Source organism: Python bivittatus, unplaced genomic scaffold (genome assembly GCF_059951505.1).
Source record: "Python bivittatus isolate LINGU-HERP-01145 unplaced genomic scaffold, Pbiv_v1 ctg000480_np1212, whole genome shotgun sequence".
Classification (NCBI taxonomy): domain Eukaryota; kingdom Metazoa; phylum Chordata; class Lepidosauria; order Squamata; family Pythonidae; genus Python; species Python bivittatus.
The window spans coordinates 34,006,592-34,032,971 of NW_028277075.1; the positions used below are offsets into that span (position 1 = coordinate 34,006,592).

The following is a 26,380-nucleotide window of genomic DNA, read 5'->3' on the forward strand; positions in this document are numbered from 1 at the left end:
TTAGTTTTTGAAAGCTTGGGCTGAAAAAGGAGTTAAGGTCATATTATTAATGAGTTTATTGTTAATTATATTTTTATAACTTTGAGAAGTACAGAAAGAATATAATCTGCCTAAAGAGGCTAAATGGCAAGGTATTCAGTTGAAATATTTGTTATTTTCCCAATTTGGACCTGATGCTTTGATGGCCCCAGAAACCCTTACAATTCTGACTATTAGAAAAACTTTTTTCTTAGAAGTTAACCAACAATTGAGTAATATAAAAAATTGAAGAATCTTACTAAGATAAAAAAAGTAATTTTCAAGAAATATAGAGTAAAAGAATTGAGTCTCCAATTTTAACAAGTCAGTGTTCTCAACTTTTTAAAAAATGGTTAAATGTTAAATAATCTTTAGAGGAGAGTAATTCATCAAAACATTCTTCAAAAGGATGGGACAACTCAACAAATATTCAAAAAGTAGTGGTTATCTATTTTTCTAGATTGGATATGCAGTCAATCTGAAGACACATTAACAGATGCGTTTTAGACACGCCTCTGGTTGTTTCATAGCGGAATATTCTTAATATTGTTAGTTTAGCAAGGGAGTTAAGATTTAAAGATGCCTGTGTTTTGTTGAACTGTATTAAAAAAAAACGGGAATTTTATGAAGAACTTTGGATATATCATGGCTCAATTGTCAGAAAAAAATATTGTGAAGTTTTCTTGGGAAAGACATTAGTTTGCCAGATGCCAAAGGTGGTTTGAAGAAATGTGTGTACTCTCACCTTTGAATTGACTCTTTATTAGTACAATGTAAAGACTGGACAATACAATTCTGTGTTGTCATGGTTTAATTTGTTGTTTAAAACTGAGCTGTAATTCTTAATTATAATTGCTTGCTGTTTTTTTTTAAATTTAATTTACATTTTGTTTTGTTTTATACTTTGGTATTTTATATTTTGACTCACTTGACTGCAGCCTCCAAATTTAAAATAAAGATATGACATTTTGTAGCTACAGTGATGTTTCCATATACATATTCACACTAATGTTTGTTGCATTAAATATGTAAAGTAGAACTGTACATGAATTGAAAACTGTGTGTCATGGATATTTGGTTGGACCGTTCTAGGCAAGTCATGCTCTGGATGAACTTGCAAGTCATAATGTGGATGAATTGAAATCTGGAACATTTTGGTTGTTCCTGGTTTTGTCTCTCTGGAATAACCTGTCCCCAAAAGTTAGGGTAAACCCTTCTGTTTGTTATTTCAGAAGGCCATGAAGACAGTATTTTTTAAAGAGCCTGTAGCATAGAGGGTATCATCTAATCAGAGCCTGTGTGTTTGTGTGTGTGTGTTGTACATAGCCAGTTTATGTCCTTGGACGTTTTAAGACTGTTTTCATGGGTATAAGCATCCTAGAGTTGGTACAAGGAAGTAGCATGCATACTGATGTAAGTAAATACTAAAGAGAGAGAGAGAGAAGCAGTGTGGTGCAGTGGGTAAACTGGCACTGGGGAAAACAGGTGCTAGGCCACCCTCAGTGACAGATGTTCACAGAGTAACTTTGAGCCAGTAATACCTGTCCAGCCTACCTCAGGATTGTTGTGGATGAAAATTGGAGGAAGCAGAACTATGTACATTACTTTGTGCTCTTGAAGGGAAGATGGATTATACATTTAACAAATAAATAAGCAAACATATATTTGAAGTCTTGTCTACCTTTAAAATAATCTATTAACAATGTGGCTATGTATATTTGCATTCCTGCTTTTTCAGGGATTATATGAAGTACTGAATTTTTATTCTGAATGTCTTTTTTATTAGGGGACTTACCCAATATCACAAAGATTTGAATTATCATATTCAAACCCAACATTTTAAGAGTGATATACTGCTCTGGCATTAATTCCTATACATTTTTGTTGACCACAGCTCTGATTAATTAAACAAAGCATTATCATTTATATGAACCTTAATTTTTGAAAATATTTAATTTTGTATTGTTTTGTTTATATCATTTTATCCCACCTTTTCTTAGAATAAACTGGAGAAAATTTGTTACTTGCTATTTTATTCCCAAGGTGGAAACAAAATGTACTATTATTAGAACTGTAACATATTTTATAGTGAGTTTGCTGGGGCAGTTTCAGATGACATATAGGGAAGCCAGCTCGCTAGAGAGTGAGTTTACTGAGTGAATAATAGGAGCTTGGCAAGGAAGTTTGACTAAGAAGAGGGAAGAGGCAGGAGAGACAGAAGAATAAAAGAGAAAAAGCCAAGGAGGAGAGACTGCTGATTGATTGCTTCTGCTGGCTTTTTTTCTGATAGTCCACTGGGTTGCTGATTGCCCATTGTGCATGACTGGACATTGCTTGCTGTTGATCTAGTTGTGAGGCAGCTTGAGGGGAAGCCAGCTCCCCAACAACAGGCAAATAGGAGATAGGCAGGGGAATTCCTGTGTAGAAATCAAGGAGGAGGCTGTGTGTGTGTGTGTTGATCATTCTTTCTTTTCATCAGAGGAGCATGAAGACAGAGGAAACTGCTGTTGTGATCAGTATGAGACATGCCATATTTGTTTTCTTTGCTGAAGGCAAGAATTCCAGTGCTACAAATGCAAAAAGATTACCATCCTGGAAGAGAGGTGGAAAGGGCTAGACATGAAATTTTCACTCCCTAGCTTATCAGGGGAGATAGGGAATTCTTAAATAGGTCACAGGAAGTGCTTGTGGAAAGACAACTGAATTAAGAAGTCTCCTAGAAAATAGAAGAAGGCAAAATGGCAGGATTGGAGAGATGGAAGAAAGTGACACAAATGTCCAAGCCTGTCAAAAAAGGCTTTTAAAATTTAAAGCTACAGAATAGATTCCAGAGCCTCACTGTTTGATTGTATTTCTGGACTACTGAAGGAAAAGCAACTGCCACAAATCTCAGGAACTGAAGAAGAGGATGCTACAAGTTCTGCAAAAGGAAGGATGCCTGGCTCTTCCTTGAAGAGGAGGAAGGAAGTGATGGTGGTGATCTGTTAGTCAGCCAGCCTATTGAGAGGAGTGTGGTGTTTTTCTGGGGTGCACTTTTGGAAAGTGACAGAAAGATTTCCAAGACTCTCTTAAGCCCAATGACAAATATCCCTTCTTTCTGATCCATATGGGAACAAATACACAGCCAAACAAAATCTTGAAGTCACTGCAAGGGACTAGGAAGCACTGGACAGGAGGGCAAAGATACTTGGGGCTCAGTTTGTGTCTTGTTCCTTCTTTCCTGTGAAAGGACATAGCTCAGAAAGAGAAGAATTCCCCAAAGGAACAGTAAGGTATACAGATGGTACCAATGGGAATGGATTCATTTCTTTGATAATGGAATGCATTATTTAGGTATTCCTGGCAAGAGATAGGCTGCATGTCATGAAAGTTGGAGGAATGTATTTGGAGGGGGCCTTGCAAACCTGATCAGGAGTACTGAATCCTATAGGGGAAAGAGAGGAGATAATGGAAAATAGTGTGATGCTGGTAAGGAAATGCAGAATGTGGAGGTATCAAAAATGAGCATGTAAATACAGGAAGGAATAGGTCAAGTTATATGACCCAATTGTTCCAGCATCGTTACACAAATGTACAGAGTGTGGGATACAAGTGGGAAGAACTAGAACTCTTAATTCAGGAAGGAGGATATGATTTAGTTGGTATTACTGAAAGCTGGTAGGATCAAACTCATGAGTGGAAGGAAAGATTGAAGGCTATAACATATTCAGAAGGAACCAGGTAGACAAAAGGGGAAGAGGAGTGGAACTGTATGAGAAGGAAATACACATGTGTATTGAGATCCAAGATTTTGAGCCGCCCAGAGTCCTCTCATTGGGGGGAGATGGGCGGCATACAAATTCAATAATAAATAAATACATAAAAATTTTGGGCATGAGAATATAGTTGAGAGCATCTGAGTAAGAATATAAAGAAGGGGAAATAACCAAAATATTACTGTGGAAATGTGTTATAGCACCAGGCCAGACAGGTCAGGGCACACAACTTTCAGGGAGGAAAGAGATAGTAAAAATGGAGACTTTTAACTGTCCAGACCTATGTTGAAAAACCAACTCAGCCAAAACTGCAAGATCCCAAAAATTCCTTAAGAGATCTTGCTGGCCATTTCATTTTCCAGAAGGTTGAAAGACGCCTTCTAGGATTAATGTTTCTAGATTTGATCCTAGCCAGTTAAGAAAAGTTGATTGAAGAAGTAAAAGCAATGAGAGCTACAGGTAGTCCTCGCTTAACAACCACAATAGAGACTGGAAAATTCATCATTAAGTGGGGCGGTCATTAAGCGAGGCATCATGTGACTGCACCTGATTTTACTACATTTTTTGCAGTGCTTATTAAGCAAATCACCACAGTTGTTAAGTGAATCATGTGGTTGTTAAGCAAATTGCACAGTTAAGTGAATCACGCAGCTCCCCATTGATTTTGTTTGCCCAAAGCCAGCTGGGAAGATCACAAATGGCAATCATGTGACCCCAGGATGCCTGGATCATGATTGTGTGACTGCGGGGGCACTGTGATGGTTGTAAGTGCAAGAATGGTCGTAAGTTACTTTTTTCAGCGCTGTCGTAACTTCAAACAGTCACTAAACAAGTGGTTAAGTGAGGACTACCTGTACTTTAATAAAGTTAGAAAAGTACTAGGCAAAATCCCATAGACAGAAATCCCGAGGTCAAAGGGTATGGATGAGGGTTGGGAACATCTCAAAAATAAAACATTAAAATAATTGTTGTAGAAAAAAATGGGTATCAGCTTAGGGAACGTGCGGATGCATAAGGAGCTAATAGTTAAAAGAGACATATACGGGAAATGAAAATGGGTGTGGTCACCAAGGAAGGGACCAGCAAATAGCTGGTATCTGCAGAAAGAAAGGCTTGTAAGGGAAACTAAAAGCAATAAAAAGGGCTCCTTTGGCTATGTGAGAAGTAAAAGCAAGAAAAAGGAGGAGGAGGCCCATTGCTAGGAGAAGATAGTAGATGGGAAGAGGACACTGTTTCTTAACTTCTGCTTTACTTCAGAATCCTCTACAAAGGGTAATGTGTTTAAATGGATATAAGCATTCTAAAAGCATTCCAAGATAAGTAAAGAGATAGTTAGAGAGCACCTGGCCACCATGAACAAATTAAATATCTAGGACCACATCAGTTACATCTAAGATGACTTGAAGAAGCTTGTGGATATCATCTTGGGGCCTCCATCTTGAACTTTAAGAAATCATGCAGAAAATTGGAGGTCAAAAAGGGGAAAAACAAGACCTGATTAACTGCAAACCAGTCATCTTCAGACTGATGTCAGACAGAACATTGGACCAGATTATTAAGCAGACTGTGAGCATTTAGGAAAGAATGCATTGCTTGGCAAGAGCCAGCATTTTTATTAATAATAAATCATGCCAAACCAACCTGATCAGTTTTTTTGGGTAAGAATGACCAGTTTAGTTGACCATAGGAATGTTGTATACATAGTGTATTTTGACTTTGGCAAGCCATTCAGCAAATTCTCCTATAAGATTCTAGTGGATAAGAAGACAACATGCTCTGTTAGATGTACCACTGATTGAACAATTATATACCAACAAGTGTTTGTCAGTGGCTTTTTGTCACATTGGAAAGTAGTGTTGAGCACTGTATCATAGGGCTTCATTTTAGGCATAGCACTGTTCAACATATTTATAAATGATTTGGATAAGGGGTTAGAAAATAGGATCATCAGATTTACAGCTGGTGCAATGGTAAAGGGAATAGGAACCACTTTAGATAACAGTATGAGAATTCAGGAAGACCTTGACAAACTGGAACAGTAGACAATTCAGAAAAAGGAACTTTTACAGAAACCAATGTTAAGTCCTACATTTGGGTGGGAAAAAAGAAAGAGTAAGTATGGGGGGGGGGCATACCAGACAGCAGTTCTTGTGAAAAGGATCTGGATGTCTTGGTTGACAAACTGAACATTGGCTACCAGCATGACCCAGCTGCAAAAATGTGTCCAAGGTTGTATCAACAAAATATAGTGTCAAGATCAGTAGAAGTTGTTCCTCTCTGTTCTGTGTTGTTAAAACCTCACCTAGCATATTTTGTCCAGGTCTGGACACCATATTTAGGAAAACGTTGAAAACTGGAATGTGTTCAGGAGAGAACAACCAAGATAATAAAGGGCTTGGAAGGAAAAAACGTACAAGAAACAGTTGGAGCTGTTGGATATTTAACCCTGGAGAAGAGTTAGGGTTAGGTTGGGGTTAGAGAAGAGAAGACTATAGGGAGACATGGTAGTTGGCTTCAAAAATCCAAAGGGCTGTCTTGTAGAAGATAGAACAAAATTACTCAGAATCATTCCAGAAGACAGAACAAGAAACAATAAGTTTTAATTATGAGGAGGTGGATTTTGATTGGACATCAGGAAAAAATTCTTAATGGTAAGAACTGTTCAACAATGGAATAACTTCCTCAGGAAGTGGTGGACTATCCTTCACCAGCTATGGTTAAACAAAGGTTAGATGGCTATCTGTCAGAGATGCTGTAGTAGTGCATTACTATATTGGGTGGGAGGTTAAACTAAATCATCCCCCAGATTGCCTCCAGTGTTTACATTCTATGATTCTATTCTTCATTGATGGAGTATACAGAGAGGGAAAAAAGAAAAATTACGAGATAGAGAATAATAGAAAAATCCAAACAAAAATAAACAAAAAATAATAAATAAAAAGGAAAACAAATGTAACATGTATATAATAAATACATGAAATGACTCAGTTTTGAAAACCTCTTTACACAGAATCATATTGATAATTATTCCATTACATTAATAAATAGCCAGGTCAAAAGCTAAGGGTGAACACATTTCTTTAATCCAGGATTGTAAATCCAGAGTGATCATTTCTTTTCAACAGCGCACTCCAAACTCAGTAAGCCCAAAGTTCTTCATAAATGGATACATTCCAAATTTTTGAAAAATAATATCCCATTAACATCTTTAAACCTTATTTCTCTTTGTAAAGTCAGATTAACAATAATATGCATGTTAGAGTAACCATATGCATTACAGTCCCCTGAGATATAATTACATCTCCAGCATAAAAAAGTTGACACCCAATCGTTCTTAAACATCTGCTGAGGTGTCCAATAAACATGAACAGGAAGCTTTAGAGGAGCTAGTTTTACCTTAAGGTCACAAGAAAAATATTTAACATTCTTTAAAACACAAGGCATTTATTTATGTATTGCCACTCCACTTCCAGAGACTTTGATTTGGTTAAGATGTTAAGATAAGATGTTTGAACTCAGTACTCTCAAAATATATTTCTTACTAATACTGGTTGCAAATACCTACTTTAGTATTATTCTTCAGCAGTCTGTAAAAATAAACAGAGTTCAGAGTCTTCTAATACAACAAATAATTTCAGAAGCTGTTACACCTGATTGAATATCAAAAGATGACTATATTGTCATTCACCAATTTTAGGCAATCCGAATTCCTTCTGCATTGCATGAAATGTTCTGAAGGAATAATTTACAATATGCTGGTCTGGAGTATTAATACCATTTTCTGTCCAAGTACTTTAGGAAAAAAAATCTTTACTTGCTATTTTTAAGTTGGTAGAATTATAAAAGTCATACAAGTTTTCCCAGAGAACCTGAAAATAAAGAATTCTTACGTTGCATAATACAGAAGGGTTTCAAAGCTGTCTAGATACAAGCAGTTTCATCACTCTTGCCATATATTTTAACAATACATCTACATTATTCTGTTCAGAGGCTTTTACAAAAAAGAATAGTGCACAAAAACTGCAATTTTAAAACAGTAATTTGCCTTTATTCAGTGGTGGAATGAGTCCAAGGAGACCCAGATTCAGATCCCCAGTTGGCTATGAAGTTGAAGAAATGAGTAATTTGAGGCCACTTTCAAGCCAACCTACCTCACAGGGTTTTTGTGATGATTAAATAAGGGGAAATTTGAAATATGCTGCTCAGAGCTCCCAAAGGATAGAAGGAATATACATGTAATAAAAATATAAGTCATTGCAGGATTTTCTCCTCACTTCAACACATTTTTAAAATGTAAATACATAACAGGCCTTAAGTTAGTTTCATTTACTATTGTCATGTGGGTTGCATCAAGGTGAAAGAATTTCCTGTTGCAAGGATTAATCTTGATTATCCTTCAGCCCACTAAAATTTGGAGGCAAGCTACGTCTGAACAAGCTCAGAGGAACCTACAAGCAGTTACAATCCTAATGTTATTGCTAGCACTTTTGTAGTTTATTCTCTTGGTTCTCATGTTTTCAGTGTAATCTCCATGTTAAACATGTAATAAACCAAAGATGGTTAAAAAGAAATCCAAGAGCACTGCTAATTTTGAGAATTTGAACTTAAATTCTAAAATGGTTTAAAAGAAGAATAATGCTATATTTTATGTTGCAGCTGTGTTTTCTGAGTGATCACAAATATTAAATACAATGTGGAGCATTATATAATGTGAAGTATACACTTCCATCTCTATAGCTTTAAAATTATTACATACCTGAATTGGTTGACTGAGGTCATGAGTATTTAAAGAAATATGTTGCCTACACTTTACAAGGTTGGTATAGATAATAGATAATACTCTAGAGAGTAAATTGCTGTACGATCCATGAAACTGTCTTAAGTGTCCTAAATCACCAGAATTAGATTTATTAACTCCTGTTTGTTCAGAGAATATAACTATTGTGTCAAGATGCATGGTTACCGTTATGATTTTTGCCATAATTTTGAGATACATTGTTGATGCATATTGTTGAAGAATCATTAGTATTAAGAAATGAATATTGTATTAGCTCATTTGATTTTCTATAATACTGCGTGATTTCAATTTTTTCTTTCTCTGATTCAGAAACTTGCCTTTATGGTTTCTCTTGGACTTGTTACACATGACCATCTGGAAGGTAAAAAGATAATCAGGATGCATTTTCATTGCTTTTTTAACTAATAAAATATCAAGACCCATTTATAGGGGGAAGCTTCATTTCACTTTATTGGGTTTACTTTCAAAGAAAGGTTGGAATTTAGTGGGACAGTTTTATACTACACAGGAAAGACTATATTCTTGACATATTCTAAGAAAATCTCAAACATGATAAAGTGTATGTTCTCTTATGGTTGAAAACAGGAATGTCTTATGGCTTGCAACATAGATTTAAAAAACTGACTTAATAGGTGAACCTGAATCTAATCTGGTTTTCAGATATGTTTGATAAAAAAGGTTTCTTAAATTTAAGACCTGTTAAAATATTTCAGTAATTAATTTCATTTACTCTTAAATGACAGTGAATGAAATGTTTACATATAGTTGGATGCATTTTTCTATGTACTTGTTTACAGTTTTTAAGATTCTAATCCTTTGTTGTACATTTGTAACCTATATGAATTTATTGCATGGAAAAGAGTTGAGACATATATTAAACTAAATTTTTACACTTCTCTGTAGCCGTTGATTTTGGCTTTAATGCTCTTTGCCGTCATTAATTTGCAATATTCATGGCAAAATTTCATACGCTATAATGAATCTTGCACTAATTGCTAGTTACAAATTTTGTGTGATTCATGTTGTTGATAAAAATATAAAATGAGAGTTTTGAAGATGTAGGCAGCAATCTTTTAAGTTGAATCAGTATCATGCTTACTTTACTTATATATTTTCATGCTATTTTATGTAGTACAGATGTTTCTTTAGCATTATTTTTGTACAAAGAATATCAGAAATGATAGATTCTGACTCCTAGTTTGCTCAGACTCTAGGACAGAATCTTATGTGCTTGGAAGTGCTTTTGTTTTTTGACCAAATTGTTTCTTTCCCCAAGAAATACAAAGTAAGAGACAAGAAAGAAAACGAAGAACCACAGCAAATCCAGTTTACAGTGGAGCTGTTTTTGAGCCTGAGGTAGCAATCTCTTATTTATACATTAGAAATAAAACCTGATTGAAAAGAATTTGCTTTGGTGCTCTTACATCTACCCATCCAGAAATAGGAAAGGCCAGATTTGCCTTAAAAGACTTTCCAACACTCAACTGCTACTCTGTGTGCTGCAGCATTTGCTCCTGGCATTGCCTAATGGTATAGCCAGGCCCACCCACAAAGATACTAGAAAACTAAGTAGACAATTCTGGGGTGCTCTGATACATTTATGGAATCTATATACTAGTTGTAGAATGACGGAAGATTTAGTATGAAATCATTCTCTTGTGGCCAGTGGATCTAACTCTGTTGCTTTCTGTCAGTGTTTTCATGAAAGTCTAGCTTCTCTGGAGCTGGTTGTCTAGTAATACAATAGATAATGAATACATTCTTTAAAAAAAACCTAAGCACTTACTTGAACCTTTAGAAAAGATTTTAAGTAGTAATGCATGTTTGTTTGTGTTATATATGGATATGCATTTGTGATTCTAGAGTTTTCAGTTAACAAAAACTCTTAATAACTACTTTGTTCCTATCTTTTATAAAGCGCAAGAAGAGTGCGGTCACATACCTGAACAGCACAATGCATCCTGGGACACGTAAACGAGGTAAATTTCTGATTAAGAGAAAGGATGGTATATAAATAAAATATATTAAATAATCATGTAAATAGAAAATAGCTCTTCTGGATTCAGCCAAGGTCCATCTTAGTCCAGGATTTTGTTTCTCGCAGTGGCCAGTCTCATGCTTCCAGGGTGGTCACATACAGGAGATGGAGGCATTCCCCTCTCCTGCTGTTCTCCCTTTGCAATTAATATTTGGAGGTACACTTTACTCAACACAATTGAGGCATAGAATCTTTAAGATTAATAGAGTAGTTTATCCAGTCTTGTTTTTACGCTATCCAAGTTAGCATCCATAACCACATATTTTGGTAATGAATTCCACAGATTAAGTTTGCACTGTGTGAAGAAGTTCTTTTGTCTGTTCTAAATCTCTTTCCTGTCAGCTTCATTAGCTGATCTCTGGTTCTAGTGTAGGAATTAAAGCAATATTTCCTACAAACTGTTGCTTAGCAAAAAAAACCCAGCATAGGAAATATGTTTGCTGAATAATGATGCCGTACTTAACAACACACACACAAACACAAATACAAATAAATGAGTCATTAAAAAAAAATCATACAATTAACAACACTGAAAAATGTTAATTAAGCTCTCATGCTCTATGCAGGATGGTGCTTTTGTTTCCTTGTTACAAATAATTACATACATATGTCTTAACATGTGCTTTAGAACAACTCCAGTTGGGACCAAGAGACTTGAACCTTACTGAGGCTTCCTGATACACCCAATAATACCCTGCAATAATCTATCTAAAATAGATTCCTTTCAACAGCACATAGAAAACATACCAACAAGGACATATCTGAGTTACAGCTCCCAACCCTTGTGTTATATATGATCGTGAAGTGGCAGTGTTTGTGATCAATTTAAAAATAATAATGGATGTAATTGACTCTGAACATATGTGGAAAAAGTGATTCTTCTTTCTTGATGGACAGAGCATGTTGACTTAAAACAATACTTAACTAGGTTTATTTCCAGGGGTACTGCAAGATACTGCAAGGTTTAATTTCCCACATAGGTAACCTGCTCACTGCTAGTTATGTGAAAGAAGAAACATCATAATTACATAATTACATAATTAAAGTGCAAGTTAATAGAAAGGATGAGTAAAATATGGAAAGAGCTACACAAAATAATCTACAAATTACCTTCAGCTGTATAGAATACAGCCTAGCATACATATTTCATAAAATTGTAATAGAGTGAGAAGCCAAAGCTTAACTGACAAAGACTAGAATGAGGTTGGAAGGAATGACTTGTCCAGGTTGGCCCCCAAGGATCACAAGCTCAGTATATAAGCCTTCATCACAAAAACATATAGGTATTGATTTGAGGACTGTGTATCTTAACTGTCAGGTCTGTAAGGTACCAGCCAGATGGAGAGAGTGAAGATAAAACATTGTGGGGTCTCTAAATCAACAGAGAAATTGGCACGTAGCCAAACAACAAGGAACAAAAGGTTATAATCTTTAATAAGGGCAAAAGGTAGAGATAGCATTGAACCGAAGAAGAAATAAAAGATCTAGCAAAAAAGGAAGGCTTTGAGCTAAGATAAGGAACCAACAGAAAGCACGGTCATGGAGATTTATCAAAATGGCCAATAATGGAGTCATTTGGTGAATGAGTGTATGTTGTCTCATATAGTCATAAGGAAAGACAAACATTAAGACGAGTGAAGAAATGTAGTCATGCTGAACAGAAAGTGGAACTAAGTTCTGGTTGCTAAGTCTAAAAGTTTCCAACATTAGGGTTTTGAGAGAAAAAGAAAAATGCCTTATTTTTCTATGCCATACATGGTTTTACGCATCCCAATCATATTACTCCTTAGTTGCTTTTTTCCAAGCTAAAAAAATTCCAAATATTCTATTTTTTCCTCAGAAGAAAGGTGTCTGAGCCCCTTGATATTTTTAGTTGCCCTCTTCTGTATTTTTCCTACTTTTTTTATAACCCTTTTCAAATTCAGTAACAAAAACTATACACAATATTCCAGATACAGAAGTAATTATATATTTGTACTATGGCATTTCAGTGTTGGTAGGCTTTTTCCCAATCCTTTCCTCTGTGAGATAAAACACTCCCATTCTGACCCTTAAAAACCCCAAACTCAGAAAAATAACTGATTTTTTTTCCAGGCTGATTTCAGGCCTTTTGGGGGGATAGTACAGGATTTAAGAGCGAGGATGGAAGCAGCTCCCTCCCTGAGATCTGCCGTTCCCATTCCCAATTTAAATTTGCAAAAAGAAAGTGTGCACTATCAACAGTTGGCAATTTGATGACATAGTGTTGAGAAGCTGCATGTGGGCTGTGGATGGCCCAGCCCTGGTTGTTTACATCATGTACTCCTTAAAATACTTTCTTAATGATATGCCTAAAAGAGCTTCTTCAAGCATTTCAGTTTTGTTTTGGATATAAAATACTGCTGATGTAATCCAATGTGATGGGTGCTTTTTTATTAGTCGCACAATAGAGCTGAATGAGCATTATGTAATATCTGGCCCTGATTCTCCTTAATGTTTTTTAATAGTTCCCCTGCTGCTGGGCTTGTTTAAAAATAAAGTTAATAACTTCAAATGGGTAATAATACAAGCTGTAATTTTAAAACAATACTTTGTAATTAAAATGTGTAATGATGAACTTGAGACATTGTGCTTATAATAGTGTACATGAATGTATATATGAGTGTGAGTGATTAAAAGGCTCAAGAGTTCATTGCAGGTTCCGCTGTGCAGGTTTTTCTTTTTCCAAAAGTTGTCATTATAACTAAAGTGCATTTGGTATACTTCTTTTTCCCATTGCTATTGGCATTTTGTTCTCACAACCTTTTATGTTGGTTTCTACCATGCTTCACCTGTTTGGTGCAACCTAACTAAAAAAAAAGATTACCTATGAATACTTAATTCCATGCTTCCATCTTTCAGTCTGTAATTTTGTTTATCAATCATCAGAAAACTGTTAGAAAAAGACTAGAGTGTTATGTTTTCAATTAGAATAATAATTTGCTTTATTGTGAGCTCTGTGTCCAGATTTGCTCTGTTGAAGGTCTCCATCATAGTCTGTTATATTGATCAATCAGATAAAGAGTGGATTTAGCTGGGCATTTTTATGTCGTCGTTATTTTATGGACAACAAAAGTGCTCTTTAAATGTATGATTGATCTAGACTCAGAATGCTTTATGATTTTAAAAGATGTAAAAGATTATTCAAACATTAATAAACCAGTAGTATTTCCCAAATAATTCTGGTATCAATATTTTTGCCTAAATGAAAACATTATAGATAGCCTCCAAATAATGTCTGAGTTTCTCAGATTTCTAAGAAAAAGAGGAAATGAGGCTTAGAAAATGAATCAAGTATTAGTAGGTACTGTTTTAAGAATTATGAAGATATTTCAGTCAATCTAAGAGGTATGAATCATGGCAACTTTTGATAGAAGCCAGTTGGGGGCTTGATGTGGAGGGAAAGATTGAACTTTCAAGACATTAAAACTTGAAATGAGCATACAAATGTTAGGAGTAGCCATCTTTACCATCCTGAAGTGCTGCATTATTTTCTCATAATATCCTTTTTGCAATTATTCTTGTAAATGTCTAAAATTAATGTTAGAATCTTTACTTGGCTTCCTTTCACTTGTGACTATTATACTAACTACCTCTCTGTACTACATCACTTCCTTTTTCATGCTAGCCAATGAGGAGCAATGTCCAAAGGTATGTAAGATTATTTTCCTCCCCTTTTTGTTCCCTTCTGTTAATGTGTAGGTCGTCCACCTAAATACAACACTGTGCTGGGATTTGGGGCTTTGACCCCCACATCCCCTCTGTCCAGTCATCCTGACTCCCCTGAAAATGAAAAGACAGAGACCACATTTACTTTCCCTGCAACTGTTCAGCCTGTGTCCTTGCCTAGCCCCAGCTCCACAGACGTAAGTAATTCTTGCTGAATAATACACTGTTTGAAGCAGAGCTACTTGTGTGAAAAACTTCAGAATTTGTGTTTTTTAGAAATACTGTAAACTGCACCAAAATGATCACTCCTCTTTTGGACTCTGCATTACTAATATTTGTACCTGTTTCCCCTCTCCTTGCCACTTCTCCTAGGGTAGGTGGACTCTATAATTAGCGCCCTAGTATCCCTAGGATATTCCAGTATCGTGAATACATTTTCCATCCATTCATCTTTTCAAGTGCACAGGAAGGTTGATGCAGTGCATGCATATTTTAGCAGTGGAGCGGCAGGAAGGAAACCAGGTTCTTTGGTTTCCTGTCATATTCAAATCATAAGAAGATCTAATAATAAGTATTAATCATCAGAAAAAGGATGAATTGATCCCTTAGACTTCACCAAATCAATGTACGGGCAAATATTTTCAGTGGCCTTTGGCAGTGTCTTGTGCTTTACAGATTCCTGGATAATGGATTCTACTTTCTCTCTGTATCCTTCCTTGGTACAGAGGGCTCTGTAAAATTGATCACTCTTCTATTTGCTACAGATTGTTGATGAGTAAAAATTGTTCTAGCCCTTCACTGATATGTACAATTAACTTTTCATTATTCAAAGGAACAGCATCTGTCCTCATGATACTAGCTTAGAACTGGAGGTTCTGGATTCGTAATTTTAATCAGGTCTCATCACTTTTCTATTATTTTGTTTTTTCAATTTAAATAAGTCCTTTGTTGCTATAAAAACCAAATTAATGAACACATTCTACTCAAACATGTATAACTTACATTTTATATTCAAAGTAAATATATATTGATAATCTAACTCACTAAATCTACCTAGCTCACTACATCTAACTCACTAAATAAGCAATTTGAAATTCCTGTAACACAAAGCTTCATTGCTGTAGCAGCCATCAACTAAAGTCAAAAACTAAATATCAACATATTTTCTGCATCATGAGATATGGCAAAAGATAAAATTAAGATGGAATCCTATAAAGAATACATTGTTCATGCTGAAAGCCATAGTCTATGAAAATGATGGAATCTTGTAAATTGCCAGAAGGCAGTACTGAAAACTGATTTGAAGAAAAAGGAGAAAATCTGATAAAAACTTGTTTTATATATACTCATGCACACATGCTATTTCTTAAAATTGTAACAGGTTAAGAAAAGGTTGCATGCTTACATGAGCTTTTCTGCTTTAAATAAAGCAATGACCTTTTTGTCATTGTTTTTTCCATTGTTCATACATAATATTCTGAACTTTTCATAGTGATGTAGTTCCTGTTTTATTTCATTGTTCAAACCTAGAATGAGTTTGTTATATATTCACAAAGCATTTTTGTGTGTTCTGTTTGCATGCTATGTTAATCAAAAAATTCTGGGGGTTGGGGGGGGGAGCATTATAACTGTTCACCAGAGACCTGAAAGTTTATGTTGCAAGTTGTATTGAATCTGCAAATAATATAGTATTGTCTTTATGACAATAATAGTAGCTAATACAGATTTTATAAAAAGTAAGTACACTCCACTGAAACTTTTGATTTTTTTCAACATATTTCAACATACAAATATTTGATCTTCATTTCAACAATATTGATAGATAAAAAAATATAATATAGCAAATACCATGCACCTTTTACATTTTGTAGTCCATTGTGTAATTTAAATAAACATTAATGCAAATTTCACTTGTGGAAAAAGTAAATACACACGTTTATCATTATCTCAAATACCTAAAATTAAAATCAGGTGCACCAGTTCAAGTGCCAAAGATTGTTAGAGAGGATCTAGAAGGAACCTGTCTTATTGAAACCTCAGACATTTGGTTTGATTTGCTCTTTATTGTTGAAGTGTATGGTATCATCATGTCTACATCAAAAGAGCTCTCTGAGATCTTCAGAAAGAGGTTTATAGATGCCTTTGAGTCTGGAAAGGGATTTTAAAAGATTGCAAAACAATTGGACATCACTCATTCCACTGTCTGGAAGATCATCTACGAGTGGAAAAGATTTCAAACAATTGCAGATTTGCCCAGGCTGGGCCATCCCAGCAAGTTCAGCCCGAGAGCAGAACACAAGATGCTGAAAGAAGTCTCTAAGAACCCCAGAAGTTCATCACATGACCTACAGGTTGCTCTCTCTACTACTGATGTCAAAGTGTGTATCTACCATTAGAAAGAAGCTGCTCACATTAGATCTACATGGGAGGCATACCAGGAGGAAACCTTTGCTATCCAGAAAGACCACCAGGGCAAGTCAGAAGTTTGCTCATGAACACCTAGGCAAAGACCAGTATTTCTGAAACAAAGTTTCAGACAAAACAAAGACAGACAAGGCAAAGATGAGTTACTTGGCCACAGTACCAGAAGACATCTTTGGCAAAAATGAAAGACAGTATTTCACTAGAAGAACCTGATACCAACTATAAGGCATGGTAGTGGAAATGTTATGGTTTGGGGCTGCATCAGGGCCTGGGCAGCTCACCATCATAGAATCCACTAGAAATTCATCATTGTACCAGAGAATGCTTGAAGATAATGTGAGATCATCTGTCAGAACATTGAAGCTCAACCAAAAGTGGACCTTTCAACATGAAAATGACCCTAAACATTCCAGTAAATCCACCAAGGAATGGCTGGGTGGGGGGGGGGAGGAGGGTTCTGGAATAGCCAAGTCAAAGTCTGGATCTAAATCCCATTGAGATGCTGTAGGGTGATTTGAAACAGGCTGTGCATGCAAGAAACCCCTCAAACATCTTACAGCTGAAAAAATTCTGCATGGAGGAATGGGAAAAATATCTTCCCAGTCTGTCAGAGACTGGTAAACAGTTATAAGAATCGCCTTCTTGAGGCTGTTTCTGCCAAAGGGAGCAATACCAGATATTAGAGCAAAGGTTGTACTTACTTTTTCCACAGAAGGAAATGGCATATCTGTTAATTTTTTGTTGAATAAATGATTGCAAAATCAATTTTCATAGATTTTTTGTTCAGTTACATCACCTTTATTTTTATATACTGTCTGAATGAAGATAAAATATCAATATGTTCACATATGTTAAAAAAGAAAAATACTTTACATGGGTATACTTTTTTTTTTTTCACATGACTGTACAAGCTAAGAGTGCTGAGCCCCCTATAATTTGAGCACTGTCTAACCTACGTTAACTTTTGTGAAATTGATTTTACATAGTGATTTTAGGAGTTTACAAAGAGGTGTGTGCATCATTTGGCTAAAACTGGGTATGGAGGAGATCAAGGATGGGCCTGAGGGATTTTTTAAACTCTCACCCCCAATATTTCATTACTTAAATTGAGCCCTAGGAATCCATCACTCATCTGGTACATAGAACCTGTGGGAGCAAACCATGAAAAGTCATAGGTCAAGATAGCATACTTATGCAGGAAATTAATGATGTTACCTACAGAGTGTAAAGCCTTGGCTTTCATGAAATTAGAATGTTTAAGCATTAGCCAGTGCTTGGGAGTAATCCCCTGTCCAAAATGGTTGATATTCTGTCATTATTTAATGCATTACCCATAATAAAGGTAGCCCATCATTGTTTTGAGGATAGTGGGAAATGATTTACATAATTCAAAACTAGTTTGCAAGCTGTGAATAATCTTATTTACCACTACTCAAGTTGCTATGGAATGCCATATTCTATGGAGAATGGGATACTTTTACAGATCTTACAATTTGCTTCTAAATTTGAAAAGAGTTTTAGAAAGTGGGATTCAGTTGTAGCAAGTTGTCAGAATTGCCTTCAGCTCATCAAAAAGAATTCTGAATAGTAATATATTTTCTATTCTTCTGATCTTGTTATTTTTACTTATTTTAATCTTTATATTTGTGCGATGTACTAAAATTAAAATGTCTGTGAGGTAAAGGTATCCAGGAGTTAACACAAAATCAGTAACTCTAGCAGCTTAACATTTTCAGCTGAGAAGTATTTATTGTAGAGATCTGTTTTGGCTGCTGGTTATCTTCTCTTTTACTGAGGTCCCAGATTAATTAAAACAAATTGGAGACAGGTAGATCTGTTGTTGGACTGAATTTATAAAATATACATTGTCAGTCATTTGGAGACTAGAGGTGGAATAGAATCCCCCTTCACCTTGCAGTCCTATGCAAACCCTTCTGAGAGCTGCTTCAGAAGTTGGAGGATACTTCAGTGCCTATTTGGGTGGTGTACAGGGGTGCCAAAAAGAGGAAAGGGAAGTCCCATACTGAAAGTAGAAATTGAAATCATTTTATAGTTAAATGGTGGTCCGTATACATTTCTCAGGAAGGGCTTTGATAAAACTTAGAACTAAATTATACTTATCCTCATAAGTTAAGACAAGCCAATACTCCAGTCCACTATGCTTTTGCCATTGTTTTATAGGCAATTATATACAGATGTTATTAATGTATTTGAGATAATTCAAATAATCTCTTGCAGTCCTATTTCAGATTACATTTATCCAGCACACAAGTACTTATTAGAGTACGTGTTGGTAATTTTGTCCCCTTCTACCAATAATCTTATCTGTATGACTATATAAAATGGGTTGTATAAATAGCACACTTGTTAATGACACTGACATAACTGAGTAATCATTGTACTTCTTTGCCACGGTATATTTTTAATTCAGAGGCCAATATTGTAATGTATTATCTTGGTGATTTAAAATAAATACAACAGTGGCCAACACCAGCAGAACTATATTTGCTCTTCCAACAATGCAAAACATTCTCAGACCACATAAAGACTGCTTCCTTCAGTAACCAGCAAGCAGAAGCCCACATACTTTGGGTGTGTGACATGAACAGATGATGGTGGATCAGAAAGAATTATAATGCAAGAATAGAGGGGGTTAAAGAAGAGGAAAACAACCAATACAGTGGGGCAAAAAAGTATTTAGTCAGCCATCAATTGTGCAAGTTCTCCCACTTAAAAAGATGAGAGAGGCCTGTAATTTTCATCATAGGTATACCTCAACTATGAGAGACAAAATGGGGGAAAAAATCCAGAAAATCACATAGTCTGATTTTTAAAGAATTTATTTGCAAATCATGGTGGAAAATAAGTATTTGGTCACCTACAAACAAGCAAGATGTCTGGCTCTCACAGACCTGTAACTACTTCTTTAAGAGGCTCCTCTGTCCTCCACTCGTTACCTGTAGTAATGGCACCTGTTTGACCTTGTTATTAGTATAAAAGACGCCTGTCCACAACCTCAAACAGTCACACTCCAAACTCCACTATGGCCAAGACCAAAGAGCTGTCGAAGGACACCAGAAACAAAATTGTAGACCTGCACCAGGCTGGGAAGACTGAATCTGCAATAGGCAAGCAGCTTGGTGTGAAGAAATCAACTGTGGGAGCAATAATTAGAAAATAGAAGACATATAAGACCACTGATAATCTCCCTTGATCTAGGGCTCCATGCAAGATCTCACCCCATGGGGTCAAAATGTTCACAAGAACGGTGAGCAAAAATCCCAGAACCACATGGGGGAACCTAGTGAATGACCTGCAGAGAGCTGGGACCAAAGTAACAAAGGCTACCATCAGTAACACACTATGCCGCCAGGGACTCAAATCCTGCAGTGCCAGACGTGTCCCCCTGCTTAAGCCAGTACATGTCCGGGCCCGTCTGAAGTTTGCTAGAGAGCATTTGGATGATCCAGAAGAGGATTGGGAGAATGTCATATGGTCAGATGAAACCAAAGTAGAACGTTTTGGTCTAAACTCAACTCGTCGTGTTTGGAGGAGAGAGAATGCTGAGTTGCATCCAAAGAACACCATACCTACTGTGAAGCATGGGGGTGGAAACATCATGCTTTGGGGCTGTTTTTCTGCAAAGGGACCAGGATGACTGATCCATGTAAAGGAAAGAATGAATGGGGCCATGTATCGTGAGATTTTGAGTGAACACCTCCTTCCATCACCAAGGGCATTGAAGATGAAACGTGGCTGGGTCTTTCAGCATGACAATGATCCCAAACACACCACCCGGGCAATGAAGGAGTGGCTTCGTAAGAAGCATTTCAAGGTCCTGGAGTGGCCTAGCCAGTCTCCAGATCTCAACCCCATGGAAAACCTTTGGAGGGAGTTGAAAGTCCATGTTGCCCAGCGACAGCCCCAAAACATCACTGCTCTAGAGGAGATCTGCATGGAGGAATGGGCCAAAATACCAGCAACAGTGTGTGAAAACCTTGTGAAGACTTACAGAAAACGTTTGACCTCTGTCATTGCCAACAAAGGATATATAACAAAGTATTGAGATGAACTTTTGATATTGACCAAATACTTATTTTCCACCATGATTTGCAAATAAATTCTTTAAAAATCAGACAATGTGATTTTCTGGATTTTTTTCCCCATTTTGTCTCTCATAGTTGAGGTATACCTATAATGAAAATTACAGGCCTCTCTCATCTTTTTAAGTGGGAGAACTTGCACAATTGGTGGCTGACTAAATACTTTTTTGCCCCACTGTAAGTTGGATGAACAGAATCAAGGAAATGATTGGAATGTCCTTGGAAGAGCTGCAAGTGTTACTATATATAGGTTGAGAATGGTGAGCATTCATTGATGGAATAATCAGAAGCTGAACCTGATCAGTGGCATATAACTAACTTACATGTTACTTCTAGGCTGAGTGAAAATGCACATATTTCCTCATTCTTTTAAAAAAAATTTCAGTGTCAAAAATGTGGTAGCACCACACTAATACTATTACTTTGGAATATATCATTGGGCTACTAATATTACATTGATCTAATGTTACTACAATACTTTAAAATTACAGATGATTGGGATTTTCACCCTGACCCTACTTCATTTTCTTAGAAACAAAAATAATGTTCTTGTTTAGAATTGCTTGACAAGTCTGCTAGAAAAAGTGGTGTACCTTAAGAAGCTATGTAACAATTTTTTATAATAATGTACCTGAGGAAAATGGAACAAGTTGTACTTCAGGTAGTTTTCCTTCTGTATTTCATTTGAACATCACTTACATAGGATTCCCTCATGCATAAGCTTTACTTCGACTATCAATGTAGATTGCAAACATTAAAAAACTTTTTTCTCCTTTTTCCTTTATTTTATAGGGTGATATCCATGAAGATTTTTGCAGTGTTTGCAGGAAAAGTGGACAGCTACTTATGTGTGACACATGCTCACGTGTATATCACTTGGACTGTCTAGACCCACCTCTGAAAACTATTCCCAAGGGCATGTGGATTTGTCCCAAATGTCAAGACCAGGTATTGTTTGGCACAAAAGAGAAAGATCAAAAAGCGTTGTCTGTAGTAGATAAAATAAGTTTCCATATGTCTTACGTACAGTTAGAGGAACTAGCCAGTAGTCAAGCTTGTCTACAACTCATTAGGCATTTCTAAATTAAATGAATTTTTGCAGTTCTGCAAACTTACTCATTAAAAGTTTACTTTTGTTTTCTACATTGCAGGATATTTTTCTGCTATTGTTGTACTGTAATTGGTTGTCAGAGGCAAAGTTCAGAAACATTGACAAAATCTTTTTTTGGCCCATAAATTCTCTCTTGCATCATTTCCCATAACTATTTCTCCCCTCCCCACCCAAATTAACGTTTTCATTTATATGTTGGAAAATCCATTATTTTCAGCCAGTTAAAGAAATCTATATGTTGAATATAATGCTAATCTCACAACAAAGGGCATTTATTGTAGAGGCAGGTAGTAGAAGAATGCCTAACACTTCCCCATACACCTGTCAATTCTTCCTTGCAGTCCTTCATACAGTATTTGGCTCTGCAGGCAAATAGTTGGCTCTGCAAGCAAATATAAATCCTATTATGGGATAAAGAAGATCGGTAAAGACTGATTGTGATATGTAGGTATGGCTAAGCTCCCTTCTCCATTTGCCAGTTCAATTTGAGAAATGCATCACTATTCTGCATTGATGGAGATAGCGCCAAGGGGAATGCTGTTTGCTCATTCATTTATAAATTTAAATAGTATCTGTGATGCAGTAAACCTCAAGGCAACATACAGAGGTTAAAATATATACAGAATTATATAAAATGTAATAAACTTAACAAATAATAAAAGATTTAAAAAACACAAGCAAGTCTTAAGTGGCAAAGTGAAATCGCTGTGAGATCACTGCTTGCTTTGTGGCTGGGGAGACAGATTTCCAAGAGTTGGTACCACTGCATCAAAGGCCATCCTTCCCTGAGTGAATACCAAATTAATATCCACAGGATGTTGATGATGGCAATGGTCAGATGCAGCTACATGACAAAGGACATTCTTTCCTATATTGCAATGTTACATTCTTTTTGAAAATCCAGTGCATTTGGTATTTGAGCTATCGGCAGTTTGTGAATCAGAAAGTCATCATCATCTTTACTGAAAATGTAAGATCAGATACGTTGCCTTTTCATTCCTGTTGGATTTGTTAAAATTCACAGCAGAAAAGGTTTGTAGATGCACAGGAATGTACAAAACCGCTGACATTGTGATTAAACTGGCCTCCTTTGTGGGAGGTATAGCACAAAAGAATATTTCATACTGTTAATATTTTAAGGGTTTTTCCAGAAGCCTGTGGAGGAGTTTTTTTTGTATGCAGTAAATGAAATGTTTACTAGCTTGGGGAGAGTGGTGAGATGGTTCAGCTGTCTTTTTTCTTCCTAAATAATGCTTTATTAAGATATTTAACCAATACTCCAATTGCATTTATTTACTTATTTTGGCAGGGGGGGACTCTCTTTCTTGGCAGAGCAGTTGTGGATGTTGTGCAAAGCATGCTTGTTACTATCATAGGCAATTAGGGGTTAATGTGTAATAACACAATTCCTTCCCTTCTGCCAATGTCTTGTTAATTTCTGTTAGTTTTTGACTGTTTTATAATTCAAAGTATTTAAAAATTGTGTCCTTATTTAGAGGCTGTAGTAATAATCTAAGCTCCTTTAAGGACTTCAAAGAAGCAAGGCTATGTCTTCCATCCCTCTATTCTCCCCAAAACACAATAATATATAATTTTACTACATTTATTTTTATTTAGTTTGTGAATTGTGGATTCATTTGCAGAATTAACACCCTCTATGCAACCAGGTTCCGTTTAATGCTTAGATATACCCTTGCTCATTTCTTCTCCTTACTCAGCCCTCCACCTCCTGCCATCCCAATCCAGTTGCTTATCCAGGAGCAGGCCTAGAAATAAATCCTACAAGAAATTTAAGTTGCTTACTTTTATACAACAGTTCTAAGAAGAGAATTATGAATGTACATTTTGAGAAGGTTTTTAGTGATCACTGCGAAAGGAACTGTTTTATGTCTGTCTCTGAGTCTTCCCAGAGGTAGAATATATCAGCCAAATGTTCACCCTCCTTCTTTCAGATGTTGAAGAAAGAAGAAGCAATTCCATGGCCAGGGACTTTAGCAATTGTTCATTCATATATTGCATACAAAACAGGTAAGTTAAATAATCTTTGGCTTGATTTTCTTTGGAAAAATGAGCAGAATCTTTGTTCTACTAAATTGTTAAATAAAAAATAATAAATTAATAACAAAATACTTGATTACCCTAGTGATCAAATTAGTAGGACAATGTGAGATTATTTTTTTAATGAATCCATCTGCAATGTCAGGAATAATCCAGCATCACAGTAACTGCCATTTTTGGTAGTCCATTGTGGAAAAATAGGTGAGAAAACACATTACACAGCACAATTAATAATCTCTCTTTCACAGCAAAAGAAGAGGAAAAACAGAAATTACTGAAATGGAGTTCAGATTTAAAGCAGGAAAGGGAACAATTAGAACAGAAAGTCAAACAACTCAGCAATTCTATAACAGTAAGTATTAACCATTACCAAGTGATCATTTATTTATACCTTTTGCTTTCCACTAGGAGCTATGATTGTGAACCACCAAAAGATGATGTTTTTTTTTACCTCATATTAATCTGGAGATATTACTTACTGTAGAAAGAATCTCAACTACTTCACAGATATTTATTTATTTAGATAATTTATATGGTATCCGTCTATAACAAGTAGCTCTAGGTAGCTAATAAACAGTAAAAAAAAAAAAAGACCAATATTATAAAACAAATATACAATATATAATTAAAATAATACAGTAATCAAGGCACTACATAAATAACTCACAGCATCAGAACACGTATCAAGCTCCACTAATACCCTGGTCCTAATGCCCAGGGGAAAGCCAGGTCTTCATAGCCTTACAGAAGGCCTGTAGTGTTGGGGCCAGCAAGATCTCAAGGGGAAAGGCTGTTCCAAAGGCAGATGCCACAACAGAAAAGGCACATCTCTCAGGTCTCACTAGATGACATTGTTTCATAGAAGGGACCTGGAAGATGCCCACCCTAGCAGATCTGGTGGGATGAGCTGAGTTCATTGGAGACAGGCAGTCCCACAAGTAACCTGGTCCCATGCCTTGTAGGCCTTTGAAGGTGATAGCCAGTATCTGGAATTACATCCAAAAGTCTATTGGCAGCCAGTGCAGCTTGCGCAGTAGTACCATGACAGAGACAAATGTTGATGCACACAAGACAGTCTGCACTACTGCATTCTGGGCTAGCTGAAGTTTCCAGATGCTTTTCAAGTACAACCTCAAGTGGCAGGCATTGCAGGAATCTAATTGGGAAGTGACTCAGGCATGAGTGACCATGAGCAGAGTTTCCTAATCCAGGAACAGCACACTGGTCTAGTGCAGGAGGTGGATTTGTGCAAAGGCCCTCTGAGCCACATCTGCTACCTGCTTCTCAAACTGGAGACATGAGTCCAGGAGGACCCCCAGATTGCAAATTAACTCTATCTGGGGGAAAGTTATCTCATTCAAAGTTTTTTTTAATATATTTTTGTTAAGAATTTTTTCAAAGATAAACATGAAGTAATATAAAATAAGATTAAAGAAAAGAAAAAGAAAAAAGAGTGATGTGAAATGAAAAAGTAAGAAAAGTGTGAAAGGAAATACAAATAGAAAAAGAAAAGATATATATAAAGAAGCAACTTCCCATATTCTTTACAGCAGCTACAAACTTATCCTCTCCCCTCCCTCATTAAAATTACATCATTTTCTCTTCTTCCCACAATCAACCCTTTTTAATCAGCAAATCCATAAATCACCAGTTCGTTTTTTTCCATTTTCAGCAAAAAGTTCATAAGAGGTTTCCACTCTTTAATAAAAGTACTTGTTGTCTTATCCTTGATCGGACAGGTCAGTTTTGCCATTTCTTCAAGTTCCATCATCTTTACAATCCATTCCTCCATTGTGGGTATTTCAGTATTATTCCATCTTTGTGCATACAGTAGTCTCTCTGCAGTTACCATATACAAAACCAATCTTCCATAAATCTTTTCTAATTGGTTATCCATAAGTCCCAATAGAAACAGTTCTGGTTTCATCTGGATGTTAGTCTTTAGAATTCTTTGTAACATTATATGTATTTATATCCAATATTTTTTGCTTTTTCACAAGTCCACCATCCATGATAAAATGACCTTTCATGTTTTCCACATTTCCAACACTGATTAGAAGTATCTTTACACATCTTAGCTATGTCATATACCAACAATACATCATTTTGTAAAAATTCTCTTTTAAATTATAACACAATGTGAATTTCAGTCCTTTTAAGCACATCCTCTCCCATTGGTCCATCTGTATATTATAACTACAATTAATAGCCCATTTTATCATGCACTCTTTAACTTGTTCTTTTTCCCTTTAAAATTTAAGCAAAAATTTATACATTTTAGCAATTATATGTTCATTCATACACAATTCAGTTTCAAATTCCATTTTGTTTTTCAATTCCAATTACTTTTTTTAATCTATATTAAATCTCTGTCTTAATTGTGCATAT

The 26,380-nt window shown here is 35.9% G+C and overlaps 1 protein-coding gene across 7 annotated transcripts in view; it reads left to right on the plus strand.

Moving 5' to 3' along the window:
- The window catches only part of PHF21A (PHD finger protein 21A), a 201,612-nt gene that overhangs the window by 166,730 nt on the left and 8,502 nt on the right, over window positions 1–26,380 (plus strand). For 4 of the 7 annotated variants that reach the window (XM_088145719.1, XM_088145721.1, XM_088145720.1 and 1 more), the window contains exons 11-17: window positions 8,881–8,932; window positions 9,848–9,927; window positions 10,490–10,550; window positions 14,330–14,493; window positions 21,616–21,771; window positions 23,887–23,962; window positions 24,241–24,344. In XM_088145719.1, the coding sequence (XP_088001845.1) occupies window positions 8,881–8,932; window positions 9,848–9,927; window positions 10,490–10,550; window positions 14,330–14,493; window positions 21,616–21,771; window positions 23,887–23,962; window positions 24,241–24,344 (693 nt within the window). Of the gene's footprint in view, window positions 1–8,880; window positions 8,933–9,847; window positions 9,928–10,489; window positions 10,551–14,255; window positions 14,279–14,329; window positions 14,494–21,615; window positions 21,772–23,886; window positions 23,963–24,240; window positions 24,345–26,380 lie in introns of all 7 variants that reach the window. The other 3 variants (XM_088145723.1, XM_088145725.1, XM_088145724.1) reach the window with 1 other exon arrangement.